Source organism: Battus philenor, unplaced genomic scaffold (assembly GCF_028537555.1).
Source record: "Battus philenor isolate CCGP_79_NKW_IND1 unplaced genomic scaffold, ilBatPhil1.0.hap1 SCAF_15, whole genome shotgun sequence".
In the NCBI taxonomy this organism is placed as follows: Eukaryota; Metazoa; Arthropoda; class Insecta; order Lepidoptera; family Papilionidae; genus Battus; species Battus philenor.
In genome coordinates, this window is record NW_027181677.1 from 5,826,336 (window position 1) to 5,848,088 (window position 21,753).

Here is a 21,753-nt window from a genome sequence, read left to right on the forward strand (position 1 = left end):
GGTAGATGTTCAATGCAGGCCGCTTCTAATCAAACTTTTTGTAAAACTATGGATACCTCTGTCCAGCTGTGGACATCCTACGGCCGAAATCAGATCATCAACTGTCATCGTAAAAAGTGATTCCCGTCTTTTTGAGATCCTCTACCTCTCACCATAACTTGATCACATACAGTAAAGCTAAAAAAAGGCTACTTTTTACATGGCTGGCTCCAGACATAAGACTAGCGCGATGCAGCCGCTTCTTGAGTTCTAATAAAGCCATTGAGCCTGAAAAGAACAAGTGAACTGAGGATCAGGCATAAGCGTGCATTACAGTCCTACCTTCGGTGAAGTGGCAGTGAAACTATAGGCTTCTAGCACAAGTCCCATGATATAACTATGTTTATTTAGTAAAGCCAAGGATCAGATTTACTGTGAGGAGCAGAGAAGGCCACATGCTTGAGTCGCGGAAGGGAAAGTATGCGAAGGAATTTCCTCCATGGAGCAAGCGCAGTGTAGAATGTGCACCTATAAGGTGGACAGACAATGGGCCGATATTATTTAAAATCTATAAGGGAGGCCTACGACGCGAGTGTACTTTCTACGGTTGGAACGATGATGTCGATCATTTGGCCATTATATAAATAAAAACAAGATTTTGGAGACTATGTCTAAGTTTTAGGTAGATAAAAAAATAAAAGTTTTGGTAAATTAGCTTTAATATTGTATGTTTTGTAAGAAATCTACTTTATACTTTTAATATTGACACAGATGCAATTTTAATCTGACTCCAACTTGTATTATAAAATCCAATACAATCTGTTCTACAAAGTACGAAGCTGATCCGTTACACACGAAGTCTCGGAACTGACTCGAATCTAATTAACTGGCAACAGGACGCCGACCTAGATTCGACGTCGTTACAAATATACCGACCTCCTACGCTACGAAAAGTTGGATGAAAACAACCCTCTAACATAGCAGTGAAACTCGGTGATCTAAGAGTACTTATACTATTTATTACTTAATTATAACACGATACATATTGAATTTTTTTTAACCGTTTTATTTTTAACTTATACGAAGTTAAGTCATGTCCGTAATCAGCGGTAAAAAAGTAATAAGGCAGTAGTCGTCAGAAAAATCTGCGTGCCTGCTTCACTAGAACCCTGCCTGCTTTACATACAAAATACAATAACATAGTTACGTTTGAACTAGTTATTATGTAGCATCAGATGACATGTACCATGAACTAAATAATGACACTGGCTATTTACCTGAAGACTAAAACTTATAATAATTAGTAATATTTTATGATTTGGGGACAAATTTTTCTAAATATAGAGTGATTGGTTATTGGTATAAAAGTTTTCAAAACGTGAATTTAAGGAATTTATATTCTTATAAAGATCATTGCATTTTTTCTCTTTTAATTACTCTGATGTTTATTTTGTGTACATATTAAGGATATTTATTAATTGAAAACTGTCTTTTACATATTGCGATACTTACACAGGTGATTTATAGAGTAAGTATAGTTCATTTGTCAGCAAAAAGCTTTAAAAGTTCTTTAGTTATTTTCAGTCACACTGTATAAAGTGATAACTGTGAAATACAAATTAATTTATTTTTCTATTTGAATGCGTAAGAACAATAACTTCTGGCAATACAAAGTCTACAAGGATAGGTAGTAAACAATGATTAATATTAATGTTTACTTTTTAAAAAAAAATTAACGAAAGAATTATTTTAAATATGAATTTTGAAAAAAAAAAGATTACTATATTATCATTACATTATCTATTATTACTGAAACCATCGATTTTTAATTAGGGTAGACCATACATTAGTTGACGGCAAATGAGCTATACATTCACCTATTTAAAGGTTTTACACCTATAACAAATCAATCTATGTAAGATATTTAATTTTATACATAGGTGAGAACCACGTAGAGAGGCGTTGTCTGTACTTGTAAATACCTTCTCACTCATTTAAGACAAACTGAAAATCTTCGATACACGAAGATATATTTGTTTCTCGTCAATGTCCTATTTATTAATTCACACAAACGTAAAGTAGCGACTTAAAAGTACAACCGGTATTGGTTAACAAATGTTCTAAGTAACTGATGTCATAAAGGTTACGTCACTTAGATATGTTGATTATGATGGAAGGACTTATTACCGCGCTATGTAAAATCGGCATTTAATACCGATGTATTATGTATTATCATATGAACTAGCAGTAATAACTACTAGTTCTCGTTTATAATGTATAAGACAATATGTCAGTTTATATACCTTCTTTATAATAATGCAAAACGTTGCACGATGCGATTTCTAATTACGTACTGTAGTCAGCAAATATTGTTTATTAGAAATAATTAAATAAGTATAGTATGTATGTATCAATGTGATCAGCATCTATTGTTGTTAATTTAGTTCAAATTCAATAAATCTTTATACAAGTAGGCATTTACACGCACTTTAGAGCCGTCAGTTATTTTTAACATTATGAAAAGGTCAGTATAGCCAGTCCGCGAGTTAGCTACCACGGGCTCGTAATGCTGATTTGCAGAGAAGAACTGGCCAGAAACTTAATAGTTTCTAGTTTGAAATTAAATTAAATAATGTTATTGACATACATTATAATATCAATTTACATTTACACAAGTTATTACAGGTTCAATAGTAAACAAGTACTAACTCGGAGACTTTTTTATTACATGTTTTGAATAGGTATGTTGTAATATATTAGGGCAACCGGAAAGTAATGTCGCTTTCTTAGGTTAAATTTACACAACTAAATTATTAACAAGTTTTTATTTGAAATCAACAATATATACACCTCCTTTATCTACAACCTCTTGTTATCTAGTAAACACATTTTCAATGTCAGAGCGGTAAAAATCAGTCGGTTTTTCTCTAAAATATATCTACAGAAACGACATTACCTCCTTTTAAGCGTGTACAATAAATAATATTAACTAACCGATAAGTGCTTTACTAACACAAAATTTTTAATAAACAATTCAAAATTAAAAACGAAACGTTAATCTCTAAATGCTTTCTTAGTGAATACGAAAAATGTTGTTATTTGTTTTTTATTAATTAATATCTGTCGAAAATAGATAAAAGCAAGATATAACCAAAGAACCTGGACTTGCATACCAACATGCATGTTACGATATGGGATGCACGAAACGATTCTCGAGAGGGACGGGGAAATAACCTCTATATTGCAGAATGGAATGTAATTCTTTGTTGGAACTGTTGTTCCTTTGACTTTGTAAGGTTTCTGATTTTCACAGATAATATAAATAATGTTATTTGTAAGAGTTTGTATTTTAATAAACAAGTGAAACTCAAAAAATCGAATTATAATTTTTGAATTCTAATGACGCACCAATAATATAAACTCGAAATAAAAAAATTATCGAAAGTAAAAAAAAACTAACACAAATGATGTTTTTTATTTGTATTACATAAATAAGACATAAATTCCTAATAACAAGTATTTTAAAGAACTATGAGTATGTCCTCCTATAAAAAAATATTTTTATTTTACAAGATATTAAATAAAGGACACCTATTGTGTGTGCTATCGTTGTGAGCAATTTCCTCAAACAACACATTTGTAATCTAAGTGATTGACCTCTAAAAAGACTAATATCGTTTACCATTAGAGCTACTTTACTAAATGAAATACATCCTTTCAAGTACTGCCGGAAAAATAACAAGTTCGTTATTATTTGACATCCTGTGAGACGCACGATGTCATTCACAATTGGTAAATAAAGTAAAACAACTTTTGTGTACGTTTTTAACGACTAATTGGAATATACTTGTATAGATTTTTTTATTGTACCATCCAGATTTCTAGGTTGTTGATAGATGTCTATACCGCGACAGTCGTCGCTTATGCCAGCAGAATTTTTTAGAATTATTTTTATGGTTTTCAGCTAATAGACGCCATCTGCAAGGTTTAGATCTTACTCAAAGATAGCTACGATGACAATTAGTTGCGGGCTTAACCACGCCGCGTCTACCTACCTACTCGTAGTCAACACTCAATAACTTTTCAGCTCCAATGGCTATCGATTGAAAGAACGACCTCCGCTTTGTTTTTCTACGGATCTCCTGATTTATAATTCGATATCACAGCGAAAATCGGAGCGCAGATCTCTCCATTGCTCTATGGGAGACCTGGAGCGTTCTAATAAAGCCAACAGTAAGCGACTACGTCTTAGACCCGTAGGTCATTACCGGCAACATTGCGGTATTTTGGATGAGGTGAAGTTTCTGTGCATCTCAAACGCTGTCGAATTTCACTAACTAAATTAGTCTATTTGTCGCCTTCTATTTTAGTACAGAATTTTATCTTCAGTTTTCATTTGTGCTTTTTATTTGTAATTGTGTTTATGGTATTGCGGCGTGCAATGTTTATCATATATATACATATATATCAAGAAGATTAACAAAAGTGTTAATAAGCCTAAGAATGAATTGTTATATCAATATGTTCAAAAATATTAAATCAGTTCATTCAATTCTATACGATCTATTCTTTTCAGTGCTACCACTGGTCATACTAAGTTACATTTGAAACTTATTTATTTTTTTCTCTTTCATATTTCCTTTAGAAACTTTACTGCTTCAAACCAAAGATCCAGTGAGAAATATTAATTTAATATTTAAAGAGATAAACAAGGTCCCTGAATAAATGTTTTAAATTTCCATACTTTCGTCAAAGAGAGTCGAAATAAGTGAAAAGTAAACGAAATATTTTTCGCGAAAAAACGAGAAATGAGTGAAAAATATCTTAGCCCGTTCTTTTAAAGTAAAAAAAAACCTCGTGCGTCCGATTACGTAGGATATTTTATGCGCATGTTTTTCGGGATATAAAAGGGACATTAGTTTTACGACTCTAGACGGAAATATTTATTTTGTTGTAAACAAATTTATTAGGATATACTGGCGAATAGTAAATATATATTAAAACTGTCTAATAAGTAACATTTGTTGCGAATCGAAGGTAATGGAAGACTTCGTGTAGTTGAAGGTAACCGAATAACTAAAATCAAATAGACAAAGTTAAATGTAACTCTGCACGGACTCAAACTCAATTTGTTTTTATTGGTCTTGGTTGTCAAGATTACATCTATACGTACGTAATATCATTTGAAATTAGGTTACCGTTCTGACGTAAATTATTTTTCCAATATCTTTGTCAAATTAAAGCCATAATTCTGTTTGATCTTCCTACCTACGTCATAATTTCCTTCGCGTACAATTTCTATTTCCTTATACAAATAAAATATTTCTTTTTGTATATTAGAAAAAGATGCGTCACATGTACTGATAGACTATGAACATTTATAAATTAATCGTAAACAAACAAATTAAACTAATCTGAATATACATTAGTATAGCAATTTATTGATATTCTTTCATTAATACCTTATTACGTACATGAATTAGGAGATGCATATAAATATTTAAATAATTTTAATCAAAGATGTAGTTTTTTATGTTTTAGAGAACAATATTTCTTACTACCAGGCAGTGATAAGTTCGTTGGTTTAAACTCCTCATTTTCAATCAATCAGTGATGTGTCTGTTTATTTTGTAATGTATTTTCAATAATTATTTTCAGTTATTTCCCGTATGACCTTTATCAGAGAACTTAAAAATAAAAAAAGCTAATTTTAATTATAACGTGGTTTTGATGATTGCTTTGACAATTAATTTTTCGTGTGCTATTTAATGTTTTATTCTCTGAGTTCATTGTACTAATTTTTCTTTTAGGTTACTATACTTCTCTTATATTCTTTTCATGTTGGATAGACACAAGCAAAAACAGTTATTTAAAAAGATTCTTATGCAACAATATTAATTTGTTTGTCCACAAAATGTTTGGAGTGAATGACACCCTATTCAGCGTGTAAATGCGTTGGCCGGCGTCGCTGTGGCGGCGGGCGCGGCGTTTTCTCAGTCTAGCTTACCCATTGCGAGAGTTCGCTCGTTCACAACAATTCCTTTCAACCATTAACATGGCCCGTAGTGGACTTGCTGTTTTGAGTATTGCCGTCTTACTGACGGCATTTGAATTTGGTACGTTCCTTTTTACTTTGTTTCTTATTATTTTATGTCATTAACATTATTAAATATTATTGTTTTTTTTTTTATTCAGCTATGCCTATACGCATCATACACATAATTAAAAAGATTCTGGCAGTTTAGAAAGTTTGCGAGATTGCCCCTAACTTTCACTTATAATGTGTCCCTTTAAGTTTGTACAGTAGATTAAAAATTATGTAAAGGTTTGTCAAATTTACATTAGACGGTATAATATTTATTTTAATTATTTTTACAATGAAATAAGATCGATTATAGCAATAGTAAAAAAAATTACACCTGCACTGCCACTCACTACTTTTTTTCTGATTCTTTTATCATTGTTATAGAAAATAATACCATTTAAATGTACCGAAATATAAAAAAATTACTTTATAAAAAACATTTTTTTTATTTTATTCAAAATGAAAAAAAAATATTTAGGAGTAGTTAAATCTGAATGCAATTATCAGTGACATCACTCATCCAAAACGTTTGCGTTTGGTTTGGCAATTAGGGCAATTAAATTTGCCAACTTTGGTTTTCAATAGTGTCACTATTGTCCACTATATCATAGCGGTAGTGGTTATTAAAATATAAAATGGCGAGAACTTTAAAGAAATCTTTAATAATTTATTATTATTCTTACTATGGCGAATGAAAATTCGTTTAGATTAAAAATAATATAATTATTCGATAGTACACAACCTTAAGAGTAACTTTTTTTAAAGCTGTCACTTGTACAACGGGTTTCTTAGAACCATTCTCAACGATATATTTTCTAAATCTGAATCATGGAACTTTTCTCTGATCTGAACTTACGAGGAACAATATGTTTTCACGAGTTCATATGTTTAGCCTATAGTTTAAAATAATTAAATATTCTTAGAATAAAGACATCACGTGGTTAATTTTTTGCTAATATTTTTACGTAAGGATTTTTTGTCAAAGAACTCTATCATAAGAAGCCTGTTATATAACGTACAATCCCTATTCAAAAAATAAGGCAGACGTTACAGATTTACATGAAAAATTTCCCAGACCATCAGACGTGGTTTTCTTTCTAACCAATTCTTAGGTTTAAAAGGAGTACAATATTTCATTAAACATAAGCTTCTGTTACACATCATATAAATCTTTTATTCACTTATTTCACGAAGACAATTTTTTCCACAATTTGTAATAAAAGAAAAAAAGTTAACAATCATCTATTAAATTGTGGTTGTCCTACTAACATGTTTATATTTTGTTTAGACCGGTCGTTTGTTGGACACGATCCAGATTTTTACGACTGCGCATTACACAAAATCTGTGCGTAAGGAATATTCTGTGGACATCGACTAATACCAACTCTCGTCTATTCATTTTATGTTCTATAAGAAAGTGGGGTGTTTAAAGTGACTTCGGTACAAAGCGGTTTTTATTTCCTATTTAATAATTTATACTTTTGTAAGCCTTTTGAATTTGATACTAAAGTTTTTGAAGCTTTTTTTATATATTTGTAGACATCATTTTGTTTTAATATATGTTTAGTAATGTTCCGTATTAACCTTCACTGATTTTATAAACCCAGGTTTTCAAGATTCGAAATATAAGCGTTCAAATTAAACCCGTTTGATAATTTAATCGACTTACGGTTCATTTGGTATTTTACGTGGAGATGGATAAAAATGCCATTTATTAATCTAAGTTTAGGAATTAAAACTCTTATATTAAGATCTTAACAGGAAGACAATTTTTCAAAATCGCACCCTTAATCAAGTAAAAATTTTCTGAATCAGTAAATGAGTCATTGTACAAAAGTAATTGAGCTACAAAGAGAGCAATTGAATTAATATCAGTCACAAGTAGTATGATTCGCTTCTAAACGAATATGAATGACTTTAGATATTGGATTCGTCATAAAAGTAGCTAATTGAAAATGTTATCATGTCAATTGAAATCTTGAGCGCTAATTAAAATTTTGTCTGACGTAACAATAGTTTAAAATCTATTATTTGGAAGATAAGTAATTAATTTCGTTACGACTAAACCTGCAATTTAAAACATTGAGTTGCACATAATATTGTAAATGAATTGCTGTTTGATAAAATTATTTTTTAAACTAAATATGAAACACTGTAAATAAATCTTTAGCGTGCAAGCAAAAAGTCGTCACATAACGTAATATGTACCTTTAAATTGTTTACAACCTTAAAGAACAACTTTGTTTGGAGTCATGAGATTTTTTCTGATTTCGCTTAAAATAAAAACTAGGAATTTACCTAAAAAGATGCAGACTCTTTTACTTAATAGAAAGCTGCAAAGAGTGCAATATATGCAAATAGAATTCTCTTGTTCGGTTAGGCTATGTACTAATACTAATACTTTTGAAAGAAAATAGTTTCATTTCAAAATACTGTTTATTATAAATGCAAGCTAAGTCGCTTGGAGAGACACATAGTCACACAATCGTGAACCAAAGGCTACCAAATCTAAACTATACGTGCCGCCCGGCTAATGAAAATATACCGGAAAATTCCATTTCAATTTATCAGCTAAATTTAGAGAGTCGTGCCTATTTTAATTGAATAGGGGTATAAGATAAACGTACCATTAAAATTCGATAAAACTTAATCTTAATTTCTTGCATAATGCGAAGGTCAATACTGTTGTAACTACGCATTTTGTATCGATGACAACATTGTGAGATCATGCTTATATTTAATTGTATATATTTACCGGTGTTCGTTAAATGAAAAAGCTATTTTATTTATCAAATGTCAGAAGTTTAAAGGATTTATCAACATCGCATATTTAGTACAGTAAGATTTAATCTACTATGGTTGGTTATTTTTCCCCTGTTTTGTAGTCATGCAACAATTTGAATAAAAATGAGATTAATAATCTCATTTTTATTCAACTGTATAAGAAAAGAATTTACCGAAAATAATTTTTGGTTTTATCGATTATCATTGATAAAGTTTGAACAAACGTGGAATTTTAAATCATCGTAAAACAAAGATCTATAACTGGTGGACCTATATCCAGGCTTATGCCTTTCCACAGATTTCCAACAAAACTCGTTGGGAATTCACAAATTCGGAACAACAATTAATCCGTATTATTAAAAAAGCAAGTAATTTAAAATATTTCGTTGGGTTAGAGTCACGACTTGATAAGCAGCTAAGAACTTTCTTGTGAGAATGACGTCTTTAATAAAATTATTTAAAGAAAAACAAGGGAAATCTCAATGTTCAGCGCTAGAACAATCAATTTTTAATAGGATTTTAAATTACTTTACAGTGTTTGCGATTAGATGTAATCGTTTTAATGCCACAATGTGACCTTCAACTGCAGCAGTAATTTTAGTTCGTAGAGTACAATATAATAACTTCGCTACGTTTTTAATCCAAAGCTCTGATAACCATCGCCCGCTATCAACTGCGAAGTAAAAGTTTAAGTATTTGTTAAATATTTTAATCAAATGGATATTGTAAACTGGGCGTCCTTTAACTGGAACTTTAATCTTTTAATCAAAATCAAAACGCTTTACATGAAAAACATTCAACTTTTCAATATATTTTTAAGAGAACAGATATTAAAAACGATTCGCATGGTTTTCTTAAATCACGTGAAGGATTTTAAGTCAAAGCTACGATTGATTTCATAGTCTTTTTATTTATTTGATTGGTATAAACTACTAACACAAAAATAACCCAATTGTTTTAAATCGGATAGCGAGATTTCGTGAAATGGTACGATCAAGTAATTTAGTTTCTTATAAATCAATTGTTTAAAACCCCCTAGTTTGTTTCACCTGTGGCTTTCTGTTCCTGTTGGCATATGTAGTAACCAAAAGCCTAAATCTTAAATTATTTTTATTTTAAATAATGTTTATGTCACATAAATATTTAATTAAAATGCGGTAAGGTTAATATATTAAGGTTTTATAATGAAAAAAACGAATAAAAATTAAAACGAATAAAGATTTATAGACAACGGCAATTATATGAAGGTAAACAAAACAATCGTAGCGAGCACGAAGGCTATATGATTCATGGACACAGGAAAATAAAATTAACGCTGTCCACACAACTAACAATGGCTGTAACGACATAACTGACCTTCGATCGGTCAGTGCAAGGTACGTTAATGATTGACATCACTGGGATCACTTCTATGGAAAATTTTACTACTTAGCTTAGCGTCTATTATTTTAATGTATAGCTTTCCAAGAAGTAATGGAATGTATTTATAATTTTAATGTTAGAAGTGTTAGTTTATAATGAATTACATGTGTGTAGATATGTCAAAAAATCTAAAGCATGTACTTGAATATCTCTCAGAATAGGTGTTCCTTTATTCGAAAAAGTAAAAATGTTAAATTTCGGTTATTGATTATTTTACTGCCATCTATTCTCGTCATCATCATTTCCGCCACTGCTGTAGGGCGTTCCATTCTGAACATCGGCCTCCCCTACAGATTTTGAAGCAATAGTAGCTCAGCGGTAAGGAACTGTGACTAGTAACCGTAAGACGTGGGCTTGATTCCAGGGATGTAATCTCATATAATTCACACTTATGCATTAATTATATAGGATTGCCACTGTTCACAGTCAAGTTTTCATAGAATGGGCAGCAGCGTCTTCTGCGTATCATGATACCACACTATAATTGCCATCCCTCCTGCCAAGCGTGGTCATTATGGTATATCTCCCATAGATATCTTGGGCGTCCATGGGCTGAAACGACAACCGATTTCCAATTAGAACTATTGGAAGCATTTATTCTTATAATATTGATTATTTTAAAAAAACTGTGATATATATATATATATATAGATATATATTTACATATATAAACAAATACGCCGTACATAAAACAATTACGCTGGTTTTTACACTTGATTTGTAACGGATTTGCAATACCTACGCAGTAAATACCAGACCAGAGAGAATTTAAAGAATGCTGTATTTAAATACATAAGTACAGATATAAGAGCTATTCTATTTATATAAACATAAAATGTTTTTATTCTGTTATATCTCTAATATTCTCTTATATATTTTGTTTCTTAAACAAAACAATTAAATTTTTGTAAGTGACACGACAGAGCTTGAAATGCAATCTTACATTACGAAATCCCTAAAAAATGTATACAATTTTGATAATGATTCATTCAAAAAAATTCTATCTTTAATTATAATTTAGTTACGTATTTTATTAGAAATGAAGCTTCAAGGACTACAATATATTTCGTAGGTAATGTATTTCTGGAAGGATGCCAGGAAGCACGGAAAAAATAATACTCAGTAAATTGTTACCTCGTAATTTAAGCTTAATGGTGCTTTATGAGATTAAGCAAGGACGACAGCATAAATTCCATAACCGAAAATGTCGTTCACGAATGGTTTTGGTAAACATTTTTTTTTGTGGTAATAACGTATCTTTGTTTTTTTCTTGCGCGAGTTAATCATTCAGCCAGCTACTTAAATCAAACTCAATTTTTTTCTTTTTACACAATACTTATTGACTAAATCTAGGTGAAAAGGCTTTAAAAAGTTAAATGTATAGCTCATTTGTTACAAAAAATCTTTAAAGCTTTTACACCTCATTCCAATTACCCTGTATAAATTTTTTTTCTATTGGAATGCGACAAGTCTATAACTTCTGGCAGTAAAAACTCTTTAAGGACAGATTATAAACATTTATTTCAAAATAGAGTGTACTATACATTATTTGACAGCAAATGAGCTATACATTCAATCATTTAAAACCTTTACACGTAAAACCAATCAACCTGTACAGATAGATCAGTAGTATTTGAACGTAATGATATCAACAATAAATAAAAATATTGTTCGTTCTCTGTTTACTAATTATTCTACACCGTTAAATTTTACATTCTTATCCAAGTTTTGTTTGATTTTATTTTCTTATACGCATTTTAAATAATATAAAAATAAACTATAAATACAAAATGAAACATTGATGGAATTATTAAATTATTTTAGTTACTAATCACAATTCAACTTCTAAAAACGTCTATTTTGCAAGGTCAAGCCGGTTCAAACTGCTCTCTTCCCGTACGAACTTTGTTTAGTTAACCCGATATATTTGCGCTCAGCCGAAGTTCAGCAATTTGGTTCGCTCACCGTCTAAATATATAAGAGCTCGATGACATCATCGATCAACCAATTTCAGAGGTACCCAAACGTTAGCACTTGCCTGAGAATATCACTTGCGCTTCGTATGATACAATTTTGTGGGTAGAATATTGTTCAAGTTTTGTAGTATTTCAGATATATCTAAAATGTGTCAGAATTAAAATCTATCTAAACGGTTTAACGATTGCATTATACTGGGACTTGGAATCTTATTTCAGGGTTCAATTCCCGGGATAATGTTATAAAATTCACACTTTGTGCATCAATTATTTGAAATTGCTACAGCTCACAAAAGAGTTTCAAGAGGACGGACAGCATTGTCCTCTGCATACCATAATACCAAACTGCGATCGCCAACCCGCCTGCCAAGCATAAATGTCTTTGTGGGAAGCCTATGCCAATTGTCTAAAATTGACAATCATCTTTAAAAAAAGGAGTATATAAGAAGATTAGCAAAATGAATCATTTAAAAACCTAATCTTAAATATCATAAATACGGCACCGTATTGGCACAAATTACAATATTAAACAGGAAATATCTATTTCTATCTCCGCAGTATATTGTTAAAACATGTGAATAATTTTTTAAAGGACAGAATAAGACCAAAAACGCTAGGTGAACGAAATCGAACTATCCAAGAGAGTCCTCTAACCTCTAGACTGGATTTAACAAAACTTTATTACCAATGACTTGAATAAACGCACAGAAAGAAAGTTTCATTCATAGCAATAAAGCAAAAAGTAGAGGAAAATTATTGTAGTTAACCTATAATTTATAGATTACAAAGGTAGTGACAAAAGCTTGAAAACGATGTCAGTAGAACCAGGGCATCTTAAAACAATCCTAGAGATCTAGTCCGTGCGTAACGCAATACTCTTGTGACTACAATAAAGGTTAACTGGCACAAACCACATACCGCACTCACGAGTTCAGACGATGGGTGACATTACGTTAAGCTCTGATACCTTTATGATACTTAATTACATTCATTTATTCTAATTTACATTTAATTTAAATATAAAGTCAGAGTTCATATATCGATGCTATTCTTAAAATTTGTTAACTCATTGAAATACTATTTTGAACATTGAACTTCAAATATCCATTTTTAGGTGAGCATTAATTGTAGGGTTGTACTCTGCAATCCTTACCTCTTTTTTTATCGTAGTTCTAGCTAGATCATTTCCTTAGACGAATAAATTGTATCCACCGCATTTGCTCGTGGAAATTTTTACCTCGTCTCCACATAAAGTCTGAAAGTTTTGGATCCAGCAACAGGTTTACACGCAGTAGTGAGTTAAAATTATCTTAAATTGTATTAATAATCGTCAATTATTTCTAGATAAATAAAAATATTTATAGTAACGCAGATACCCGAATAGCTGTTGACGTCATGTAAAAGAAAATTTTATACGCTAATTCAAGGTAGTGAAACTGGTAGTTACTGTAAAATACGTGTTCAACATACAAAGCGAGGTATAATATAAGGTAACATATACATATATAGATGTATGAGTAATGAACTTCTTATAGCGCTGTAGAGGTTATATTATAATCTTGACATCGTTATAGTGGACGTGTCCACCTTGCGTAACGCGCATGACGTAATGTTTTGAAGCATTTTTGGTGTTTATATCAAACATTTGTTGTTTTTAAGCATCACGTGGCAAAATAGTGCTAATGATTTGAAATATTCGAGTAAATATTAACAAATTATGCTAGAAAACCTTTTTGACAACAAATATACAAAATCTATTTTAGAAATTTATATTTAGAAATCTGTAATAAACTGTAAAAGTCATATTAGAAACTTTAAGTTTTCCGTTACAAAATCACAATCTAAAATATTAATTATTTCCCAAAATTCCATACATCGTCCTTCCATACCTTGCTATAGATCACCAATATATACATTTGCTAAAAAGTCCGCAAAGGTTCTAAAAAAAATTAACATTGAGTTAACAAAAAAATCGGGATACAATAAAATACTCTATGTATTTGTGTTATGCTCTCTAGAGTTATAATTAACGAATAAAATAAATAAATATAACGTAAAAAAACTATGAAAGAAAAATGTCTCTGGGCCAAGAAACCTAGCTAAAAATTCAATGTCTGGTACCACGTGTTTGTTATTTTTGATTATTCTGTCAAAATGTTTTTATTGTAAATATGGAACGGCATTTTTATTTCCACTGAAAAAAAAATATTTATTATTGTAAATCGGGTGAATGAAAAGACAAAACTTCTCAGAAATACTTAATATTCTTCGATGCGATTAATGAATCTAGGAGTTCATATTCAAACAGGTGATCCACATCTATCGTATATTTAACAAGCGGATTATAGGTCTTTCAAAAGATTTATCAACGAATTAACAGATTCGTTGTTTGCATAGAGGATAAAAACCGGAGAAAAGGTTTTTGTTCCAAACGCAGAAACGCTTTAGTTACATCACACCAGAAATTGTACACAAATAATTTATCTTTTATATAGCTGCCTACTTTCTACGAACGATGTATCTAAAAGGTATATAAATTGGTTTAATTAGTGCTTAAAACGTTACTGTGTCTGATGGTGACTAATCCTTGTACTCTTACAATTAAATTCTAAGCAGCAATTTAGAAGCCGGCAACGAGAATTAGGCCGCTAATTGAAGAAATTTACTTCTGACCACTATGACACCAAGAAAATTATTTAATCATGCAATATACTCTTCCGCCACCATTAATTTTAAACACCAAATACGTCCTTAAGTATGAAACGTGATACAAAATTCTCGTGTTACTAATTTTATTTCTAATTTTGTTTCAGGATCATGTTTACGGTGTTACCAGTGTAACTCTCAATCTGATCCTACTTGCAAGGATCCCTTTGCGGGAAAAACTAAAGTTGTAAGTAATTTATTAAATATTCATGAAGATGAAATTTTTGATTGCTAAAAAAATGTTTCGACATTTTATTTAATTTATTTACGGTTACGTAAACATAATGTGCTAGTTGAACAGCTACAATACTGGACTATTTATTTATATTACGGGGACCGAAAAGTAAAGTTGTTTCTATGCTTGTCGATATTTAATTGTCATTTAGTAGCTCATTACGTACTTAGATGACGTTGTATACTAGATGGTAAAAGGTTATTGATACGAAAACATGTTTTTGATTATAAATAAAAACTTGTAAAAAATGTAGTCGTGTTAAATTAAGAAAGCGATATTACTTTCTGGTCACCCTAATATATTATGTTTTTATTCCAATGGTTCACTCTCTTAAAAGTATGTATGATGTAACTATTGATGGTTACTAATCGAAATACGTTATTGTATACGTAATACTAATATGATAACAACACTCGAAAGATCTGAGATTGAGCTTTGGCAAGCCCCTTCGAATTGGAATGCAAAACCTCAAGAATGACTGCTCGAGCTCTGTTCCTCTCTTCATAGCTCGTCACTCCCAGAAGCGTCCGCCTAAGTGGTTATAAAGCTTAGCATAAACTATGCGGTGAAATAAACAATGTAACGTACCGTTAACGAGTACTCTGGCTCTACAATCGGTGAAAAAATTGTACAACCTTTTTTGTCGGAATATTAAATATTTTACTGTATTGTGGTTCTTTGTCTAATCCATTGTTCTTTTCTCTTTCCTTCCGGATGAGGAATACTTATGAACTTATATTTTAGCATATGATAGTTGTTATATATATATATATATATATATATATATATAATTACTACGTTTTATTAAAAATAACATTACTTAATTTTATGGCTTAACAGTACAACTTTGTTTTCCAGGAATGTTCTACTCAGGACTCCGTGAACTACAATCGTGCTTATCTTCGCGGTGTCCTGCCAAATGAACTGGTTGACGCGATCGCTGGGGCACCAAGATATTGCCACAAGATTGTTATGCGTTAGTATTTATAGTATAGTCAATAGCATGAATAGGTTCAAAACATTGTGTAGTATAATTCAAGTATTGGTTTGAATTCTTTTACCAGGTATTGCTCACGTTTACTAACTTAAGAATTACCCTGATTTAGCGCAACTAGGAATATACATACATGGAAAATTTATTTAGTTAAAAAAACATGAATAGAATACTTACTGTATTCAATTTGAGAGGTCAGATTTGATACATTAATTACACGTGTTTATTATATTTCAAATATTATAAGAAAAACATGTATTTTATATTTATGATTTTTGTATCATATTATAAGCCGCTCCTTGCAGTTCAATAGATTTAAATAAATAAAAAAATTAAATTTTATTTAAGATAAGATAATACATAATAAGTTTTATATTTCCTACACTGCAACTAATAGTAATGCGATTGACCAAAGACAATCCTGATTTATCTTTTTTTTGCACGAGGTCAAATGTTTGAAAACTTCTAGCAGATGTTTTGATTTACTCTGACTTCTAAGATAAAAGTGTTGTTTTTATTGGATGTCTCTCTTTCTTCTCTCAGTTATTTATTAATTTCTGGAGTTCGTGCCCGTCGAGGAACGAGCTCTTTCTTATTTCTTCTCTTCATTTTTCTAAAACCAACCCTTGTCAAAAATTAAAAAAAAAATCTCAACTTCGTCCCGAGTTTTACAACCAGCAACCCTTTTAGCTATTTATTTGTATATATATAACAGCTTTGACATTAATATAAGATTCGCTTAACTGTCTTATTACAGAGAACGGCGCTACTATCAGGACCTGTCTTGATGCTAATCCCACCGACCTGAATCAGACTTGCCGCCTTTTGGACAACACAGCGAAATTGTTCCCTCTTGACCCCGCCAAGCAAATCAAGCACTGCAGCGTGTGCGACAAAGAGGATTGTAACGGAGCCGGTTCTATCGTCGCCTCTTTACCTCTAGCCGTTTTGGCACTCGCTGCTTCGTACCTCTTCTATAAACATTAATACTAAACAAAGAACAAAGCAACAATGTCATTGGTAAGCTTCAAGCACAAAGCATACGCTTCCAGTATCGCCTCAGTCTGCTATAAGTCTTTGGAGTGCCAAAATCGATTAACGAACGCAGCTGTTTTAATGAATTAGTAAAACCGTCCAATACCTTTGTTATTTTTGCTTTGTCTTGTTAGCAGATAATGTATATTTAAGATATTTAATAGTCACAAGAGAACACAAATTTATTCTCTAAATTTATTCGTCTTTAATACAGACATCCTTACCAAAAGATATTAAATGTTGATATTAATTTAAGGTACCTTTTTACTTACACTGAGAAAATGCCCCGCATGCCAGTTCACACAAAAGGCTTTATTGCAAACTTGGGTGAATAATAGTACGATGTTTCAACTTCGATCGTTAACAGTGGGACTGTGAGAAAACTATTCCCCCTAAGGAGATGAAAATAAACTCTCACGTCAGTAGCTTCGATGAACCCGGGTAATGGCCGACGATGACAGGCAACCGACTTTACATCTGCGGTACTATTCCGTTTATCCGCCTAAAGCAAGACACTCTTCTAATCTCGACTCCATGACTGAGAAGAGAGGAAGCGATTTTCATAGTACCACTGTACTCTGCAACTCTTCCGTACGAAATAGAAGCAACGAAGAGGAACCTATATGACTGGCCATAAAGTTACCTCCATTCTTTATCGGACCCACACTGCGCAACTGTGTCAGGGAAAAACTAAGGTACCTTTCTTAAAGTTAAGTTCTGTTACATATATACATCTCTTATTTGTTTGTTATACTTGTACGTTGAATGAAATAATTACTTATACGTGTTAATAAAATGTCAGGAAAATAAATTATAAAACTAAGAACTCATTTGAGTGAGTAATTATTGGAAATTATGTAACGGTATTTGCTTTGCTTTCAGAAATTATGTCTTGATTTTTAGGCATTATAAATGTTGGATATGAAAAATTATAAAAAAATCTATAAAGCATTTATGTATATAAGTAGTAATGACCGTCCTTTTAAGATGAACGTATTTTTAATAAAAATGTTTAATAACGGGCTTGTTACGTTTTATTTTTACAAGAACAGTTTTTATCTTCGTTGTATACGCTTACAGCCACTACCTTATTTACTTTCCAATTCATTTAAATTTAAAGTAATAATACAAAAGTTGTTGTAATTTATAATTTTTAATCTTTATAATCAATAATCAATGTTTCAAAAAATATTACAAAATAAATACATAAAATTATTGAAAAACATTATTTGACCTATTTCCTTTATAATGAAATAACTTTTAAGTTTTTAACAGTAACAGGCAGAAACAGGGAGTAACAGGTGCCTGTCTTTTCCTTAAATATAAACGGAAAGATTAAGAGAACCTTTGTTGGCAAGTAATACGTTCTGACGATAAGAAAATATATATACCGGCGGCGCAAGAACGGAAATTGAGTTGATCTTTGGAGCAGGCTTGGCTTATGCTTTGCAGTAGGCATCTATCGGTGGAGATAATGATATAATATCCAACTGTTTGAAATGCACGTTCCGTCGCAGCCTTACATTTCTGCGTCGCATAAAATTGTATCTGTCTTATAATCTTATTACCTAAGACACACCTTTGTACAAAACACCATGGTGCTAACGTATTAATGTTTAGTGATAATATGTAAAATGGTGGTTATTAAAACGTGTGTTTTCGAATATATCCTTTAAAATGTTGTTAGATAAAATAGACTATGATCTTGCACAAAGTGAATAGATGACCTTTATAAAGTCGTCGAAAGATGCTGGATACAAGCCGCTTCCACCCGGTTCAATTGTCAATTTATAAAGGAAATCTATGTACAACAGCCTTTCATTTATAGTGATGATATAGTAGACATGTTTATTTATCTGTTACATCTATTTATAATACATTTAGTTGTACTAATATTGAATAAGTTTATATGACGACTTTACACTTTCATTGCATCTTCAATTGTGGATGACACATGACCAAACTATATCTTAAATAGAGCTTAAATTAATAATCATGAATAAAAATTTGTGCATAAGTGTTAAAACCTGTAATAAGTCTGAAAAATATGTAAGTTCAGTCGAGCCAGCAAGTAATAGTAATAATTGAAGACCAAAGATACATCTTAAATGAAACTTTTATCTTGTAGTGAAAATAACAAAAGTGAACAAGTTTTACCGGACGAATACTAAGAATTAGGGGAGACAAAAGTATCTAAAACCCAGACGATTGGCAAGTTGATATATCAATAGGTAGGCCGTATAGCTCTTGGAACAGATGACCCTTGGGACCTCAAATTTCTGGACCTGGCCAAGGACTGGTAAGGTGTGACAAGCGAACAGACATAACAGTTAACCTAACGAAAGTTTCACTTGAGCTTTGCACTTTATGTGATAGATTTACACTTGATGAATAGTTTTTATTACTAATAATTTTAATTTTGACTTGGTCCCTTAAAATAAAAGCCTACAAAAGAACGAAAGTCCAATGTGTCACTGGTGATGATTTACGGCTCCAAGACCAAGTCTCTCACTCAGCGCCTCTTTAGTTCACAATAGTTAAATGAGTCGCTGAGAGGGTTATGCTCTGGATTTTTCTATGAGACGATATCAAGAAGTAGAAGATTCGTATATGAATGAAAGTAGGCGGTATAGAACAGGTTAGCAAGTTGACGTGGTAGTAAGTAGGTCATATAGTAAGCAGAACTGATGGCCACTTGAGCCTTAAAGGTTCTAGAAAGGAAACCACGACCGACAAACGCATCGTAAGCTTGAAGTCAAGAAAAGAAAAGTCTATTCCATTTTCATTTCATTTCAAAAGTCTATTCTTTTAAAAGAAAAGTCTGTTATAGAAGAAAAGTCTATTCCAATAAATGAGTTATAATCCGACAAAAGTAAATGATCATCAAGATTGAATTATCTCGACTACCCACGAAACAGTCCAACGACTGATTTAGACTTAGTACCCTTGCAGGGGTCTTTGAGCCCTGTCAATCCATGGAACATCGACCTAATCAACCTTAAATCGTGACGGCCTCCTAAGATGGTTAAATTAATAAAGTAACAGCTCAATTAATTACCGCAGAGGTATAATTTAAACATTTTCGACACTAATATTTATAACGATTAAAAGAGATAAATGGCAACGGAGAAGCAGTATGACAAAATAACTTTCGAGTGTCTACCTCTTACATAAAGTATTTAATAAGAAATAGAAAATATCAATTCAATGAAAGCCAGTGCTTTTCTTAATTCTATAACGATACAGTTTCGTAACCTAAGGTACGCATGATAATCTACCACACAATCTGTACTAGATCACACTTAACTATTGAATTATTTGTCATGAGATAAGCTTATTTTTTTAAAAAATTTTCCTTTAACGGCACCGTTGTTTATCATTATATTATTTATCTATAAATCACACATCGCTCGTGCAACCGTTGGCCATTTTTTAGGGGCCCTCGTTCTCGGTAACCTCTCGGACTCACTATCTCGTTGTAGGACATGGTTAGTTATTTTTAAATCATTTTCTCACTTTCTTTTCCTTTAATTTCTGAACTCTTCTGTTATTCTTCGTATGGTCGTTCTTTCTTCTTCTTTCATTCTACGATTTTCTGTTATTCTTGTTCATACTTTTTCCCGTTCATTCATCGTTTCACTTTCTTCGCCTCGTTCTTCAAATATCACAGATGATATTACTCGGTAATATCACATTTCTTTACCTTAATTTATATCTATTTTGACCTGTATCAGTATTATTTCTTTTTATTCAATCCTCCACTATCTTCCTGCAGCATTTCAGGAACGCTGTCCTGTCATTGTCATCTATCATCAGTGAACCGTTGGGCTAAAACATTCTCGAATGGCGACTTGAAACCTCGACTTTTGGACCTCGCGTAGGTGGACGCGGCGCGGTTGGGCCCCACACTTGGTGAATCAACGAAATAGTTAAGTCGCTGTATGCGGGCAGCGCTAGACTGGTTATCGCGGCGTTCTCCGGGGGAGGCCCAGGCCTTGCAGTGGGCGTCCATAGGCTGAGAAAAAGAAAATTAGAATAAATTAACTCTTTTTATATCCAGCCTTGTATTTTCTAGCAGTTAAATTGGAGCATAGGTAAAAAGTAAGCAGGTGTGTAAATGTGATAAAAAGGAAATACAAGACAAAGTCTTATATAATTAGTACACTACTTCTTCTACTTGTAAGCTACTTTTACTAATGAACACATTAAAAAAGGAGGATATAATAATATATATATAAAAAACGTATACCAAATATTAGTCGATTCTTCCGTTAATAGGTCTCGAACCTTGTTTTAAATATATAACAGTTTGCTGACTTTCTAATATCGTATAGGAATTTATTCCAACCTTGTGGATAGAAAAAGAAATATTATTATATAATTCATTAAGTGTCTAGTTTCATAAGTCTATAACCAAAACCGCGCTGTTTGACCATAAGCACAAATCCTTAACCACAAGTTATTAAAAATGACACCACTGTATCATTTACAAAACCGATGTATTCTAAAATCGTTTCACTAATCATTAATTTTGTAA

At 31.6% G+C, this 21,753-nt stretch overlaps 1 protein-coding gene across 1 annotated transcript; it reads left to right on the forward strand.

Annotated features, from left to right (window-relative positions):
- The first annotated feature begins 5,987 nt into the window (after positions 1-5,987).
- On the forward strand, positions 5,988-18,305 carry LOC137918773 (uncharacterized). Its single transcript, XM_068761671.1, has 4 exons — positions 5,988-6,095; positions 15,060-15,139; positions 16,046-16,163; positions 16,939-18,305. Exons 1-4 carry the CDS (start codon positions 6,035-6,037, stop codon positions 17,166-17,168), a joined length of 489 nt encoding a protein of 162 aa, XP_068617772.1. The 5' UTR covers positions 5,988-6,034; the 3' UTR covers positions 17,169-18,305.
- Positions 18,306-21,753: the final 3,448 nt, after the last annotated feature.